Raw genomic sequence first — 16,246 nt, forward strand, 5'->3', positions numbered from 1 at the left:
CTATGTCCTTCTTCAAACTCCTCAAGTCTAAACTATCTCGCAAAGCTTCTACCAAAGTTCCAACCATGGCTCCTACTACCAAAGTCAAGATCACGGCCAACCCGCTCTACAAGAAGTCGGGCACGAAGTCGTACTTGTACGCCATGCGCAAGTATCAGTTCTCCCCTACCAAGCCTGGCCCGTACTTCTTCGGCACAACTATGCACCAGACTGGTCGCCAGTACACCGATAAGGCTGTCGGCGGTCGTGTGCATTCTCAACGGGTGCTGCAGAAGAAAGCGGCCGATAGTGACCAGGCTGGCGAGGTCGGCGCCGATGATGTGCAGAACGATGCCATGTATCTGGCGACAGTGGGTATTGGATCACCGGCTCAGAACTTGAATCTTGACTTCGATACTGGCTCGGCTGATCTCTGGGTGAGTACCTTGTCTATATCCTTGACGTCTGGCTTGGCTAACGGTAGATGAAGGTCTGGTCGACCAAGCTGCCTGCGTCGACATTGTCAGCGAACTCAAACCACACTGTCTTTGACCCATCCAAGTCAAGCACCTACAAGCTCAAGGAGGGCTCTACCTGGAAGATCTCCTATGGAGACGGTTCATCTGCCTCTGGCATCGTAGGTAATGATAATGTCGACGTCGGCGGTCTCGTCGTCAAAGGCCAAGCCATCGAGCTTGCAGACACAATGTCAGCACAGTTCGCCAGTGGAGCTGGCGACGGTCTGCTTGGTCTTGCCTTCAGTAGCATCAACACAGTCCAGCCCAAGGCTGTGGCAACACCTGTCGAGAACATGATCACGCAGAATGATATCACCAAGTCCGAATCTCTTTTCACAGCCAAGCTTGGCTCGTGGCGTGATGCTGATGAGCCCGACAAGGGCGAGTCTTTCTATACATTTGGCTTCATTGACCAGGCCACCGTTACCGCCGCGGGCGCGGAGATCGCCTACACCCCTATTGATAACAGCCAGGGTTTCTGGATGTTTGATTCTACCTCTGCTACTGTAAATGGCAAATCTATCGCTCGCTCGGGCAACAAGGCTATTGCCGATACCGGTACTACTTTGGCTCTTGTCGATGATGATACTTGCCAGGCTATTTACGGTGCAATTCCCGGTGCTGAATACGACAATGACAGCCAGGGGTGGATCTATCCCAGTGACACTACTCTTGACAAATTTCCCGTTGTCTCGTTTGCGGTCGGTGATACGCAATATGTTGTTCAGAAAGAGGATCTTGGCTTTGCCGAGGCCAAGTCTGGATATATCTACGGTGGTATCCAGAGTCGTGGCGATATGACTTTTGATATTCTGGGTGATACTTTCCTGAAGGGTGTCTATGCTGTGAGTGACTATCGTTTTTATTAATGGGACACTCCATATCAGAAAACTAATCTATACTCGAATAGGTATTCGATGTCGGCAACCTTCGCTTCGGTGCGGTTCAGCGCAAGGAACTTAACCAGAACATTTCCGCTCCCCCTTCTTAGAGTAAACTTTAGTTTCTACAAGGCCTTCGGATATATCATCCGTGTGGAGTGATTCAATACATGTTATACTTGTCTCGTGATATTCACTATGGATCTCAACAGTTAGACGCAGTCATTATTCCATATCGATAACTACCTTTCCCGGCTTTTTATAACCAGCCTCAATAGCATCATCCAATTTGACCACTCGGAACTCAGACTCCTTCTGTACCCCCAGTAGTCCCTGATCAATCCATCCACTCATAGATCTCAAATATTCAGCCGTATCCTCAACCGGGGGAGCCGCCGAATTGCATCCCAGTAGAGACAACTCCTTCCGATAAGCCTGGAACACGTCGAATGACAGCCTCTTGCTCACATCACCTTTGGGCGCAGTGATCCAAGAATAGCGCCCCTTCAGAGCCAGTTGCTCTACAGCCACTGACATCAGTGCCAGGTCGCCCACGGTGTCAATGACCACATCCACACCCCTTCCATCGGTCAATGCAGCGATTCCCTCTAGCACAGCAGCATGATTGCTCGAAGATAAGACAATATCAGGGTTCAGGTCACCGTGCCGAGCTGCTGTCAAAACTTGCTTGCATCCCATTGCGCGGGCCATCTGCACAGCCGCAGATCCAACAGCCCCGGTAGCACCGAGCACGAGCACCACATCACTTTCCTTAACCTGAGCCCGTTGCAAACAGATCTGCGCAGTTGTGAATGGTACCCCGACAGTAGCAGCCTGAATAAAGGACAGAGATGCAGGCATCTCAATCAGCGCAGCTTGAGGAATCAAACAGTACTGGCTATGAGTACCATCAATCTGGAAGCTAAGACCTGAACCACTGGTTCCATAGACATTCTTTCCAATCCATGATCTGGATTGCTCGGACTTGTCTGCGATGTCAACCACTGTTCCTGAATAGTCACGCCCGGGAACTATAGGGAATCTCGTGAATGGGAAGAGACCCTGCGCGTTCAGTCTGTCGGATGGTTGGATAGAGGCATAGCGGATACGAACGAGGGCATAGCCTGGCTTCAATTGCGGGATTGGGAAAGAAGATACCGCAAGTGTCGGTGATTCTGGGGACACGCGTGTTAGGCGGAGAGCTTTCATCGTATTGGACTTCATAGAGATGAGACTGATAATCGCGTTTCGCGTGTTGATTGAGGTGGAATTGAGCTTGAGATGTGTTTTACTTAGAGATGCGACGGGATATCAACTTATATAGGAATTTCTATGTTTCGGGAATGTTCGCAATGCAATTCAAAGATTTTTCTGCCATCTGTGACTTTTGAAGGACACGGCGATCACGTCTCCCGGCATGGTCGCCTTCCGATTGAGGCGTGCCGTGCGGACCGCGCGGGCCACGCGGCCAAATAAAGTTATCAATCTGTGATCTTCAGGGTGATGCGTTAGCGTGGAAGTCCGCAATTTTTACTCTTATTGAACAGTTCTCGGGAAATGCTTACTATTCACACGTTACGGTCTAGGCTTTGAAACTGCCATAAATGAGTGAGCGTCCTTGCTTGGATGATCGGACAATCATAACCGACGATCTAGGTAAGTCATACTATCTTGGTCAATACTTCTTGGGTTTGATCTGAGTCAAATTTCTAGAAAATATAGCAGCCGGCAATACCGCGGTCAATAATACTATGGCGGAAGATTCCTCCCTCTCGCGACCGACATCATTGGACATTGAAGCCAAGAACGAAACACCGGACTATGGCCCACCAAAGACACCGCTGCGTGAAGCGATCTTCGTCATTGTTGTCTGTGCAGCTCAGCTCATGACACAAGCTGGCCTGGCACTTTCTATTGCGCCTCTGCAGATCATCAGTTCGAGCTTCGACACCACCCCAAGAGAACTGACATGGGGATCTGCAGCATACAGCTTGACCGTCGGAACCTTTATCTTCGTGTCCGGAAGACTGGGCGATGTCTATGGACACAAATTGCTCTTTGTCATTGGATTCTTGTGGTTCGCACTCTGGTCACTTCTAGGAGGTTTTACTGTCTGGTCGAACCCTCGATTCTTCGATTGCTGTCGTGCTTTCCAGGGTATCGGCCCTGCACTTCTTCTTCCAAATGCCGTTGCTATCTTAGGAAGATCATACCCCCCGGTCGCCGAAAGGGAATGGTCTTTTGTCTCTTTGGTGCCGTCGCACCGGGTGGATTCACATTGGGCGCGACCTTCTCGTCTTTGCTTGCTGAGCGTCTGTGGTGGCCATGGGGATATTGGATCTTGGCCATCGCTTGCGTGATGTTCGCTATTCTCGGATATTATGTTATTCCTACCATGATACAAGAGCCTTTGCGACCGGACCTTTCGACCTTCGATCGTCTGGATGGGTGGGGTGCTATCACCGGAGTGTCGGGGCTGATCCTGATCAACTTTGCGTGGAACCAGGCTGCCGTTGTCGGATGGGAGGCACCATATACATACGCTCTCTTGATCGTAGGTATCCTGATCCTTGGACTATTCCTCTTTCTCGAAGGCAAGACAGCCTATCCACTGCTTCCCAGAACGGCATTGAAAGGCGAGGTTGGCTGGGTTCTTGGCTGCATTGCGGCCGGATGGTCGAGCTTCGGTGTCTTAGTCTTTTACTACTACCAGATTTTAGAGAATATCGAGGGTAACAGTGGACTTCTTGTTACAGCCAAGTGGGCTGGCGCATCCGCGTCCGGAGCCTGCGCTGCTGTGGTCACTGGTCTTCTCCTTGGCCGCATCCCCGCAAGTATCATCATGTTCATTGCGATGTTGGCCTTTGCAGCGGGTCAGGCACTCTTGGCTTCAATACCCATTGGACAAATATATTGGGCGAATGCTTTTGTGCTCATGCTGGTCACGCCTTGGGGAATGTAAGTGATCTCTTTCTCCCGTGGAAAAAAAGCTCAAAAACTAATGAACAACAGGGACATGTCATTTCCATCGGGTAGTCTCATTTTGAGTAACTCTATGCCACAGAAAGATCAAGGTGTTGCAGGATCCCTTGTGAATACGGTGGTGAACTATTCAATCTCATTGGGTCTTGGATTTGCAGGGACGGTCGAGCGATACGTCAATGACGATAACAAGGATGTCCTCAAAGGGTATCGGGGAGCCACATATATGGGCGTGGGACTTGCAGGAGTGGGTACCCTCATTGCGAGTTGTTTCCTGGTGGTGACTTGGAAGTCATCTAGGAAAGGCTCAGCATAGGCTAAGTTTGACTATGTAAACCTTCCTTAGTCAACTAAGTTCAGCCATTTCTATAAAAGTGCTCAAATATTTATATTCATAATGGAAGCTGGAATTCCATGGCCCATAGAGAATCCAGATCAAGTGGTAACTGTGCTACGAGTGATGGGCTCATTGCGGCAATATCCTGTTGAAGGTGGTCGTTTGTTCCGCCAACGGCTGGGTCGGGTGAGGCATCTCGAGCTATGCGCTCGAGGGCTTCAACACCTCTCTTCTTCTTATCCAAAGAAGCCCGGACAAGCTGACGCGCCGTTGAGAGAGCTTCTTTGGCAAGATGTGTGTCCAGGTGATCAACGATCATTTCCAAGGTGTCCATTGTTTCCACGAGGGTTTCACAGCTTGTCGGGGTGTCCATAACCAGGAGAGCGCAGGCAAACTGAAATGCAGTGCCGATGACATTCCACCAAGGCTGGTTTTGGCTAGCTAACCTCCGTGCTGCCGGCAGAGCTGCTGTGCCTGCAGCAATCACGCGATCGTTATGTCCTTGTTGAAATTTGGAATCCATGACACGAAGCCGACGGTATATACCCAAGGCAAGGTCTGCGCGTAGTAAAAGAAGGAAGTCATGGTCGATGGCGACATCGGTAATCTTGTCTAGAGATGAGAAAAGCTCTTCCATCAATGACAAAGGATTCCCTGTCCGAATTGTAGGAACAGCAGCTACCAGGCTACACAGTTGAAAAGTCAGATCCTTCTCTCCGCCTGCGGGTTGCAAATTATCGAGACTATGGCTGTTCAAGGTGATGATAGATCTTCCATATTCGAAAGAAATCAGAGTATGAAGGCAGGTCGCAACTTGTGCCGTCCGATTAATTATGTTGAACATCTCTGTACTCGGAGTCGCATTGCCAGTTGTCTGCATCACGAATTCAGATGCATGATGCAAGCCAGCTGCCTCAACCAAATGCATGGCCGTGCAACTGGACAGCCAGGTCACATGTGGCCTTGAAGTACACCGCATGTAAATAGTTCGCATAATCCATGCTGCAATCTGTTCCAAAGAAGGGAAGCGACTAATCACACAATCTTCCAGGATCTCTTTCTGATGTAAGATGAACCACATTTCAGTATCCTGATCTAGGGTTCCACTGAATAGCGATGCCGTTGCAACGACTCCACTAATCATAGCCTCAAAGGCCATATCTTGGGGCTGTCCATGCCAGTGTCTCTCACACAGCATGAAGACTTGATCCAGATCCAAGAAGCCAAACACAGGATGCACTGTAGCTGTATAGACTTCTAGAAGACTTCTCATCGTATTCCATGAAATCTTTTGAGCAGCCTCACAAGTCACTGCACAGGGCGGCTCTTTGCGAATACCCGTGTGGTATGCAAACGAGTGCAGACGCGGGATCGTGGTCGCCTGAACCTCCAAGCCGACGTAAAGTGGGAAAGCGATGGATGAGTACCTTCCAACATATCGAGCTTTTGACGGCTCAAGAATTCCAGGGAATATGGAGGACTCCGTGAGTTGCTTTGGAGGCTCTTGGGGATCAGCCAAGCGGGTCGCTTTCCTAGGCTGAGGTGACCCTCCCGAAGGCACAGGTCGTTTTAGATTCGTTGGTTGAGGTCCATTGCCAAATTCACATTCGTACCCGTACCCTTGACAGATACTGCAGGGCAAATTTCCATCGCATTTCCTCTTGCGGCGCCGGCACGGGAGACAGGCTTGTTTTGACCGCTGTCGCACTGGCCCGGAAAGCGATGACGCGTCTTGGCTGTATCTCTGCTGATATTGAGAAGACATGGGGTGTTTTGTCGAGTTAAGCCTTCATAAACTTCATCGGGTCATGATGTTATCCATAGAATTGACTTGCGCCAAGAATTGGAAGAAGAGATGAAAGCACACGACAAGCACACGCCTCGGCGGGTAACGGGTACGCGCCAAGAGTTTGTCAGCTGCACATCTCCCGCTTAGATGATATTGAGGCGCCAATACGTGAGCTTAGTCACGCCAAAGTATCATACTACCGGAGTATGACTACCCGATTTTATTTATCTATACTACTAACTCTACCACGGCCAAATGAAGTACGAGCCTTAAGAATCATCTCGAGTCATTATTATCAATATACTCACATATTCCTAGATACACTAGGCCACAGGAGGGAATTTTCCACTCTAAAGACAACCCGCGTGCTATCAGATATTCACATTCGCTACAAAAAGATAGAAAAAAAAAAAAGATACGGATCTGGTGGTGGGTCACTCACATTCAGTACATTGGCGAGGAGCTAAGGAAGAGGTTTAATGCCAAATCACGTCTGTGGTTTATGAAATTTTGGCGGACAGAATGTCAGGAATTCGAGATTCTATCAAAGTGGCCTTCGGCCAACCGCTCTATTTGCATACAGCCAGATCATTAACATTATACAAATGATTAGGAACAGGCGTCCCTGGCTAATTCCCATAAAGGAGTTCAAGGCTATCTAGTCTAAAAAGAATTCCACAGAGAGAACTAGAAAAGACATCGAGGAAGACCTGAAGAACTAAATGTGGAAGCCCCTTTAGAGTCTCTTCTCGGTTGAGGGTCTAATAAGATATCTATAGTAAGAAATTGGCCTAAATCCTTCGACATTACAAGGCAGACTGGAACATTTAGGAAAGTAGTGGTAGAACATATAAGGATTGTCGCTTCATGGCATTAATCATCGCGGTACATGCTTGCCCGCCAAAAGGTTGAAACAATTCGTACAATAGCTAATGATGACTAGGTATCAAATTTTAAAATTCAAATATCACCCCACCTCAGAATCGGCTTAATAATTTTGCCAGCCTGCAGGTCTTCCAACGCCTGATCCAGCGAATCTGTGTTGTAGACCTTAGCTAGCTTATCAACTGGAAATTTTCCCTGATTGTACCACTCGAGCAGTAGAGGCAGAAGCTACGGAAAATTATATTAGTCGCGAAACCCACCTGACTCCAAAAAAAGCCGTGACTCACTTTAGCTGGATCTGACGATCCCTCAATCGCTCCAATGATTCGCTTGCAGCTAAGCATGATTTCCAGCGGGCTGATAGTAAGGGTGCCAGTGGCCGGGGCAACACCCACAAAGACCAGAGTTCCATCATGGCCTAGAGCTGCAATAGATGACTGAAGCAAAGGGATAACGCCAGTGGTGTCGAGAATGTTATCGACACCTTCAGGGAATATCTCTTTCAATCCTTCTGCAAGATCGGTAACATGCTTCGTGTTGAGCGTGTGTGTAGCTCCAAGAGAGGTCGCTAGCTCGAGTTTCGAGTCGACAATGTCAACGGCGACTATAGTCTCAACGCCCAAAGCTCGGGCGGTCATCATAGCAGCTAATCCGACTGCGCCCATTCCAAGCACCACAAATCGCGACTTGGGTTTGGGCTTCAGAATGTTCAAGACGGTGCCAGCACCTGTGAGATAACCACACCCCAAGGGAGAAAGTGCGGCAAAATCCAAGTCGCTCAACTTGTAGGTGCTCTTGACGACAGACGCTTCATTCACGATGGCCAATTTGCTCATCGAAGACTGACCAAAGAACTGTCCTCGTACAGGCTGGCCTGCAGGGGTTGAGATCGGTGAATCTGCAGCAGAGATGCCGCGCACACCCGCGAGGTTGATATTAGTGAAGTCACGGCAGAAGCCTTTGCGTCCGTCTTTGCAGGGATTGCAACTATCGCAAGTAGTAAAGCTCAGGAAGACTTGATCTCCGTCCTTCAAGGTTTTATCTTTGACAGCCTTGCCAACTCGGCGCACAATACCTGCACCTTCATGGCCCAAGACCGCTGGATAATCTCCAACGGGCAAAGCACCTTGTTGCACCACAATGTCCTACACGATCAAGGTTAGCACGGTAATTCAGCAATGCCCGAGTACTGCCGGGGTTCCTCCGAGATGCACCATACCGTATGGCACAGACCAGTAAATTTCATTTCAACGAGAACTTCGTTATCCCGCACCTCGTCTAGAACAACATCTTGAAGGACAAACGGGGCGTGAGGCGCTTCGACCACAAAGGCCTTTGTAGGGATCTGTTTCTCGGGAATCATAGTGGGACTTCGATGCGATTGGTGCCACTTCAATGCACAAGAAAGCTTGGGAGGCGTAGGAAACAAAGAAGATGTGTAACTTGAAGGAATTGAATTGGACCCTCTTATGATGGTTCGCTCAAGCTAGAGAACAGTTTACTGCGTAGAGCCCTGTACCCAATTTGCGGGTCGTTTCCCCGCAGCACCGACCTATGGATCCCTTCCCCACACCAAACTCCATTTCGGCGTCGAATATCGGTAAATCGATGCGCGGAACGCTAAAACATGAATTATCGCCGCGTCATTCCGTTGGGCCTATCAGCTACACGGTCATTGCGGAGAGCGAGACTTGTCTCAATTTGTGATTCCCGTCGTCATCGATGAACACAAAAGCTCAGTGCCGAAATCGATTCCGGTTTTTACGGGGATGCCTTTGTCCGAGCAAGAAAAAAAAAACAATCAAGACAATCAGTTCTATTCGTACAGCCACCTTATTATCAACAATAATATACAAGCAGACATCATATGTAAATGCCAAGATTATCTTACAGATTACCACATCCGCTGCCCCTTCCCCTTTCTAGCCGGCTCCGAGACTCCCAGCGGGGTTCGCAAGAACGTCTCCATCAAGAGAGCCGCGGCAACGCTGACGTTCAGACTATCGATGCGAGCTGGGTCAGATTCAACGCCTAGATGAGCGCTGTGTCGAGCACCCGGGATGCTGACGATCGCATCTGCATGTGACTTGATATGCGAGCTAAGCCCGGACCCCTCGCTACCCATCATGATCACACTGGGAGATTGGGTGATAGGGTGGCTGCCGTTTGGTCCATCGCCCGGTGATAGGCGGTCCACATACGTGGCACCGGGACCCGGAGCGTCGGCCGCGTAGAATTTCCATCCGTTGTTTTGGGACCGCTGAATGAAATCAATCTCATTTTTGACGTGAAGAAGAGACATGTTCTCTGCTGCGCCGGCAGAAGCCTTAATAGTCACAGGTGAAAGAGGTGCCGAGTTGCGGCCAGCAAAAACAATCGTATCAACTCCGAGATAGTAAGCAGAACGTATGATAGCACCAAGATTTCCAGGGTCAACGACTCCATCCAAGAGTAGACACACTGGGTAGCGATGCGCTTGTTCACCAGAAGGCGAGATTGGAGGATGAAGAATAGAGATGCGGTCATCGGTGCCATTAACTGCAGCTTCCTCCCGCGTTTGGGGTCCCAATTCTACACGGAAATGGCTGTCGGTCAATGCTTGAACCGGATGGAAGCCACGAATGGGCAGTTTTGGCAAAGGGGATGCCTCCAGAACACAACCATTGTGCGGTCGGCCAGCACTCATTTTATCGAGAAGTCGGTCCCAGCCGGCAAAGGCCATCTTGACTTCAATGTTGCTCGAGAGAGCCAGCTTGCGAAGAGCAACTTTTGTAGGACTGAGCTCTTCTCCGGCGGCTTGATAGAGATAGAGCTTGTATAGTTGGCGACGGCTGGAACGCAATGCTGCTTCGACGGAACCGGTGCCGTAGATAAATTCAGATGCCGGTGACGTGTAAGGTATCGACTCCGGGACTTTGACGTGTTCCTTCACTCGCTCCGGGACACTCGCAGTCGCTCGATGAGCACGAGATACCCCATGAGTACTGACTTTTCGTGAGAACGACTTTACTTTCTCTGATGGAAGTGAATCCCGTTCGCGCGATTCACTTCTGTCTTTTGAATGCCCACGTTCCTGACCTCGCGACGGAGTTCGAAAACTGCCGCTCCGTATAAATTCATCTTGGTCAAAGGCATCTGAAACAGGCTTCCTTTCAGGCCTTCTCTCGGGCCACTTTTCGGGTTTCCTCTCGGACCACTTTTGGGGCTTCCTCTCGAATCTCCTCTCATCGGATCTCTCAGGCCAACTTCTTTGGCCTTTTGGTTGGAACTGAGAATCATCTCTCTTCACCCGCCGGCGTCCATCTCGGCCATCGAGAGACCGACTCGGCGATGTCTCCCCAGGCTGTGATCGGCGAATACCCCGGCCAATGGCCGAGTTCAAAGAGGCATGACGAGCTGGTACTGAGCACTGAGCTGACCTTAAAAGCGATATACGCCCACCCAGGGTTGGTCTTGAAACGTTCAAAAGCATCTTGAAGCTTTCGAGAGTAATTGTTTGCCCGGCGAGGCCAGCATAAGAAAAGATACACGGATTAAATTTACCCCGAGTCCTTATCTCCGATTAGATACGACCGGAACAATATTTTCCCAGACAAACGCGCTCCCGCATCACTCGCTGCCCCAGAGTGCTTTCTGTCTATTTATACTTCTCTGAATAACATACTTACGACCTGTGCTGGCCGTTGACCGTGTTCACTTTTTGATTACCCTACAAGACTCTGTGGAACAGCAAATACCCATGCCTATTCTCACTATTCTCATGAAACACACTACAATCTCATCTGCTTCGCGTTCCATAGAGACTGCTTGCGCGGTTTCTACTATAGCGTGCCTTCTACTTTTCGGCCGTTCAACCGAGTTTCACCGACATGACGTTTGGTCATCCGGAAGGCATTGAGGAGCTCGAAGACCCTGACGCCATGGCCGCGCATGTATTGAGCCAGCATGAGGATCCCGCCTCGTACGAACTTCCCACTGCGCGTGATACTGCTCCACGAACTCGAAACACTAAAGACCCAGAAGCCCCTCGAAAAGCTCCCAGATCAACGGAACCCAGCTCTTTCAAGATCGTTCCCCCTGCTGTTTCAAACCCGAATGATTACGAGTACCTCCCTGGTCACTTCGTGGCGCGCCGTATCTTAGATATCGACTCATCGACCGCCAAAGAGCCTCTTTACACTGTGCGCCTCCAAAGCGGAGAGCGTGAAACTGTGAGTTCTTTTTATTGCTTTCACTTGGTTATGGCATTCGTCTAATTGTTTCTTTCCTTTCTTGCAGATGACCCACAATCGATTCATGGATCTGGGCAACAGCACCAAGGCCCTAGACCAATACACCCAAGACTCCGGCTCGGATGATGATATCATGTTGGTTGGACAGAGACCGCTCTCTTACAGACCCCTCCATGCTGGTGATGGGCCGGCATCCGACGGTTCGTACTCTGACACTCGAACTCGGCACACTCGAACTCGGCGCAACCTTAGCCGTCCAGCTGCACGTGGAGGATACTTGGGGTTTTACCAAAATGATCCCAGCTCTAGAGATAGCGAAGAAAGCTCCACCGATGAGCTTACTGATGCTCGGCTTCACACCAGAAAACCGAGACAAGGCGCCAGGCGGGCCGGAAAGCGGGGACTCAGGCGAGGACCCAGGCCAGGCCTTCGATCAACTCGTCCTTCATCCTCGGACGAGTACTCTCCTCTGGCAAAGGCCACACGAGTCTCGGCACGTGATAGGAAATCGCTTCGACAGAATTTACGGGAACGATATGAGGACGATGTTTCGGAGTTTGCAAGTGACACTCCTAAGAAGCAAAAATATACTGGAGCCAAGGAGACTTTCCAAATCACCTCGCACGATGACGAATTTCGGCAACGCCACTTTGCTTGCTGCGATACCTGTAGTTATTACGAGGACGATTCGGTGAAGGGGCCATTGGTCTTTTGCCAAGGTTGCAGCACATCGTACCATCAAACTTGCCTCGGTCCGCGGAACAGTCGAGAACACCTTGTAACCAAGATCGATGAGGGTCACTTCATTCTACAGTGTCGACGTTGTCTTGGCGTTGCTCACAAGAAACATGATATGTCTCCACATTTGGGCGAATGCGCGAATTGCCATGAGCTCGGCCCAATGTCTCGGCCTTTGCGACAGCGTCTCACCTCCAAAGAGGAGCAGCAGCAGCGTGTCGCTAATTATGGTATGGACCCCGTCACCCCAGTTGATAGGACTCGGGTGAACAACATCGACAATCTCCTGTTCAGATGCACCGGATGCCATCGAGGCTTTCACGTGGAATGTCTCAAACCGATGACAAACATCGATACATTCGATAACTTCTCGGATTACAGCGTCCACTGGCAATGTAATGAATGCTCCAATGCCCCCGGTGACATTCAAGAGATCCTTGCCTGGCGTCTCATCGAACGCGAATCCATGGGATCGAACATTCCCCATTCTGAGATCATCCCAGAAGTAAAGAAAGAGTATTTAATCAAGTGGAAACGCAAGTCTTACTTCCGAGTTGCTTGGATGCCGGGTGACTGGGTCTATTGCATCAGTAGCCCCACTACGCGTCGATCCTTTCTTATGTCAGACAGTGCTCGAAAGCCAACTTGGACAACAGAAGATGCAGTTTCTGAGGACAAGCTGCGGGTAGACGTCGTCTTCGAGGTGACATACCGGGAAAATACCGTCGAGAAAGACAAGTCCAACCCCGAGATGGTCAAAGAGGCCTATGTCAAATACAAAGGCCTGAACTACGAGGACACGGTATGGGAGAAGCCACCCGAGCCAAATAAGGCAGACGACAAAGACCGATGGGCAGACTTCTCGACTGCTTTCAATGACTGGTTGGCCCGGGGCGATATTTCGATTCCAGACCGGAACAAACTCAATGAACGATTGGCCTTGATTCGGACCAAAGACTTCGAGCAAGATCTGGTTATGCACACCCAATCAGATATGATTACTGGTGGTGACCTCATGGCATATCAACTGGACGGTGTAAATTGGCTTTACTACATGTTTGTGAGACAGCAGAATGCCATTTTAGCGGATGATATGGGTCTTGGGAAAACCATACAGGTCATCGGCCTACTCACGGCCCTAATTCAAAAACACTCATGCTGGCCCTTCTTGGTAGTTTGTCCAAATTCGACCGTTCCGAATTGGCGACGTGAGATCAAGAACTGGGCACCGAGCCTTCAAGTCGCCACTTATTTCGGCACTCAATATTCGCGCCAGATGGCCAGAGATTACGAAATGTTTCCACAGGGCGGGAGGGACCTCCACTGCCATGTTGTGATCGCTTCATACGAAAGCATGATCGATGACGACACAAAAAGGGTTCTAAACAAGGTTCCATGGGCAGGATTGGTGGTAGATGAGGGACAACGCCTGAAAAATGACAGATCCCAGCTCTACGAAAAGCTCTGTCGTATGAAGTTTGACTTCAAAGTCCTTCTGAGTGGAACTCCTCTCCAGAACAACATTCGCGAGCTTTTCAACCTACTCCAGTTTCTTGATCGAGACAAGAACGCAGAAGAGTTGGAAAAGGAATACAGCTCCCTTGATTCGGGAAAGATTCGGACACTTCATGAATTGATCCGTCCTTTCTTCCTTCGTCGTACCAAGGCGGAGGTTCTACCGTTCTTGCCTCCAATGGTTCAAATCATCGTCCCCGTCTCAATGTCTCTTGTGCAGAAGAAACTATACAAATCAATTCTTGGAAAAAACCCTCAGTTGATCAGGGCCATTGTCAAGAAACAGACCGGTCAAATCAGAAAGCAGGATCGGCATAACTTGAACAACATCTTGATGCAACTCCGGAAGTGCCTTTGCCACCCTTTCATCTACAATAGAGCCATTGAGGAGTACACTAGTGACTCCGTCTTGGCACAGAGGCACTTGGTGGAGGCCTCTGGGAAGCTTCGATTGCTCAACTTGATGCTGCCAAGGTTGCAGGAGCGCGGACACAGGGTTTTGATTTTCAGCCAATTTTTGGAAAACCTTGATGTTGTGGAGGACTTCCTCCACGGCCTTGGCCTAAAATACGGTCGGCTGGATGGCAGACTATCCGCTAAAGATAAACAGCAACAAATCGATCAATTCAACCAGCCTGGCTCTCCGATTTTTGCGTTCCTGCTGTCAACTCGATCGGGCGGTGTGGGAATCAATCTTGCTACTGCCGATACAGTCATCATCATGGACCCTGACTTCAATCCCAAGCAGGATATGCAAGCTTTGTCGCGAGCCCATCGAATTGGCCAGCAGAAAACTGTCCTTGTTTTCCACTTGACAACGCGCGCGTCGGTGGAGGAGAAAATTATGCTAAAGGGCAAGAAGAAGCTGGCGCTCGATCATGTTCTAATCGAACGCATGGAGGCCGATGAAGATGAAGAGGATCTAGAATCAATTCTTCAACATGGTGCAGCATCTCTATTTGATGATGATGATTCAGCTGATATCCACTACGACTTGCCTTCTATTGATAAATTGCTGGACCGCAGTCAAGTTGAAAAAAAGGAGCAAAGTTCCACCAATGATTCTCGTTCAACTGAACAGCCGAAATTCAATTTTGCACGCGTCTGGCAGAATGATCGGGGTACATTGGAAGAGGTTGCCGAAGAGACTGAAGAGATCATACCTGCCGATGTTGCTGCCTGGGAAAAAATTCTCCGCGAGCGTGAGCGCGATGCCAATGAAGAGGAATATTCGAAATTGGAGGGTCTTGGCCGTGGTAAGCGCAAGCGAGCCACGGTCAACTACCAGACTACTCGAGAGGAAGGAGCAGAGGATCACGATATTCTCGAGTCCTCGCCTGTCAAGCGACGGGGCAAGTCACATCGCAACGATGACAGTGATGTCGAATTTCGGGAGGGCAGGCCAGAAAGCGAGTCGGCGGACGATGAGGACGCAGGCGCAAATCCTATGGATATGGACCTGCATAGCGAGACGCCTCCGAGGCCGAAAGCCCGTCCCTTCGAGCGCGTGCAGATGCCGCCAAATGCGATACCATCTAGTCTCGATGGCGCTTTAGATCCCCATCCTTACTTGCAAGCTGGTCCGACATGTCTTGCATGCGGCCAGCCTCATTATCCAGGCGCTTGCCCACTAAAGCAGGCAGGAGTTGAACACTGTCCGCTTTGCGGCTCGGCACACTTTGGAAAGCGCCGCGCCTGTCCGCATCTTCAATCGCCTACTCAAATTCACCGCATGCTGGATGCGCTTTCAAAGAGCAAGGAAGACCCAAAGCTCGTGGCCATGGCCACAAAGTACCTGAGAGTTATCTTCACAAGTGAGGCACAGCGCCAGCGCTTGAAGGCAGCAATGGCTGCGGGTGCTGTTCAACACCCCGGGCCTACCCAGCGAGCTACGTCATCCTCTCTACAGGCTCCTCCCATGAGTGCCTTCGTACCTGCGCGGGTTCCTCAACAGGGTCTTCCTCCCGCTGCACAACATCTTGGGGGTGCATCAGCTTACATTGATCTCACTGGCCCTGATTCTTCCATCAGAGCCTCAAACAACACCAACCCGTCTCCTGCTCCGACTTCCACGGAATCCATCACCAAGCAGCTCCCTCCACAGTAGGTGCGCTGTTGACGATCCATATCAGTTCACGATCGACCATTTCATTTTTTGCATACACCATAGCGATCACGGCATGATGATACCATGACAAGACGAAAGTAGAGTGCGGATGAGCATTGTCTCTTTCTAGGCTGCCAATTTTGCTTTCATTAATATGCGCGCCAGGGAATACAGGTTATAGGAGGCTTTTTTTCTCTTTCAGATTCCCATTCACGATGATACCCCTCTTGTTGTTAGATTATATTAATCTCAAGATCTTTAGAAGTTGGGACTTCAAGAATTT

The 16,246-nt window shown here is 49.9% G+C and overlaps 7 protein-coding genes across 7 annotated transcripts; 3 read left to right on the plus strand and 4 right to left on the minus strand.

Annotated features, from left to right (window-relative positions):
* Window positions 1-65: 65 nt before the first annotated feature.
* On the plus strand, window positions 66-1,488 carry N7443_008498 (pepsin-like aspartic protease; the record flags this gene model as incomplete). The annotated part of the gene is made up of 3 exons (XM_056888554.1): window positions 66-416; window positions 470-1,342; window positions 1,408-1,488. 3 exons carry the CDS (start codon window positions 66-68, stop codon window positions 1,486-1,488), a joined length of 1,305 nt encoding a protein of 434 aa, XP_056737856.1.
* A 115-nt stretch (window positions 1,489-1,603) lies between these two features.
* N7443_008499 (quinone oxidoreductase family protein) lies at window positions 1,604-2,602 on the minus strand (the record flags this gene model as incomplete). The annotated part of the gene is made up of 1 exon (XM_056888555.1): window positions 1,604-2,602. One exon carries the CDS (start codon window positions 2,600-2,602, stop codon window positions 1,604-1,606), a length of 999 nt encoding a protein of 332 aa, XP_056737857.1.
* A 527-nt stretch (window positions 2,603-3,129) lies between these two features.
* N7443_008500 (MFS transporter) lies at window positions 3,130-4,676 on the plus strand (the record flags this gene model as incomplete). Its single annotated transcript, XM_056888556.1, has 3 exons — window positions 3,130-3,481; window positions 3,535-4,336; window positions 4,391-4,676. 3 exons carry the CDS (start codon window positions 3,130-3,132, stop codon window positions 4,674-4,676), a joined length of 1,440 nt encoding a protein of 479 aa, XP_056737858.1.
* A 76-nt stretch (window positions 4,677-4,752) lies between these two features.
* Window positions 4,753-6,462, minus strand: N7443_008501 (putative C6 transcription factor; the record flags this gene model as incomplete). The annotated part of the gene is made up of 1 exon (XM_056888557.1): window positions 4,753-6,462. The coding sequence occupies one exon, from the start codon at window positions 6,460-6,462 to the stop codon at window positions 4,753-4,755; it is 1,710 nt and encodes a 569-aa protein (XP_056737859.1).
* Window positions 6,463-7,446: 984 nt separating this feature from the next.
* N7443_008502 (NAD(P)-dependent alcohol dehydrogenase) lies at window positions 7,447-8,734 on the minus strand (the record flags this gene model as incomplete). Its single annotated transcript, XM_056888558.1, has 3 exons — window positions 7,447-7,599; window positions 7,659-8,516; window positions 8,591-8,734. The coding sequence occupies 3 exons, from the start codon at window positions 8,732-8,734 to the stop codon at window positions 7,447-7,449; spliced, it is 1,155 nt and encodes a 384-aa protein (XP_056737860.1).
* A 531-nt stretch (window positions 8,735-9,265) lies between these two features.
* N7443_008503 (RNA methyltransferase, TrmH family) lies at window positions 9,266-10,843 on the minus strand (the record flags this gene model as incomplete). The annotated part of the gene is made up of 1 exon (XM_056888559.1): window positions 9,266-10,843. One exon carries the CDS (start codon window positions 10,841-10,843, stop codon window positions 9,266-9,268), a length of 1,578 nt encoding a protein of 525 aa, XP_056737861.1.
* Window positions 10,844-11,240: 397 nt separating this feature from the next.
* On the plus strand, window positions 11,241-15,963 carry N7443_008504 (uncharacterized protein; the record flags this gene model as incomplete). The annotated part of the gene is made up of 2 exons (XM_056888560.1): window positions 11,241-11,582; window positions 11,650-15,963. The coding sequence occupies 2 exons, from the start codon at window positions 11,241-11,243 to the stop codon at window positions 15,961-15,963; spliced, it is 4,656 nt and encodes a 1,551-aa protein (XP_056737862.1).
* Window positions 15,964-16,246: the final 283 nt, after the last annotated feature.

This window comes from Penicillium atrosanguineum (genome assembly GCF_028827265.1).
Source record: "Penicillium atrosanguineum strain IBT 20685 chromosome Unknown utg000007l_segment0_segment0, whole genome shotgun sequence".
In the NCBI taxonomy this organism is placed as follows: Eukaryota; Fungi; Ascomycota; class Eurotiomycetes; order Eurotiales; family Aspergillaceae; genus Penicillium; species Penicillium atrosanguineum.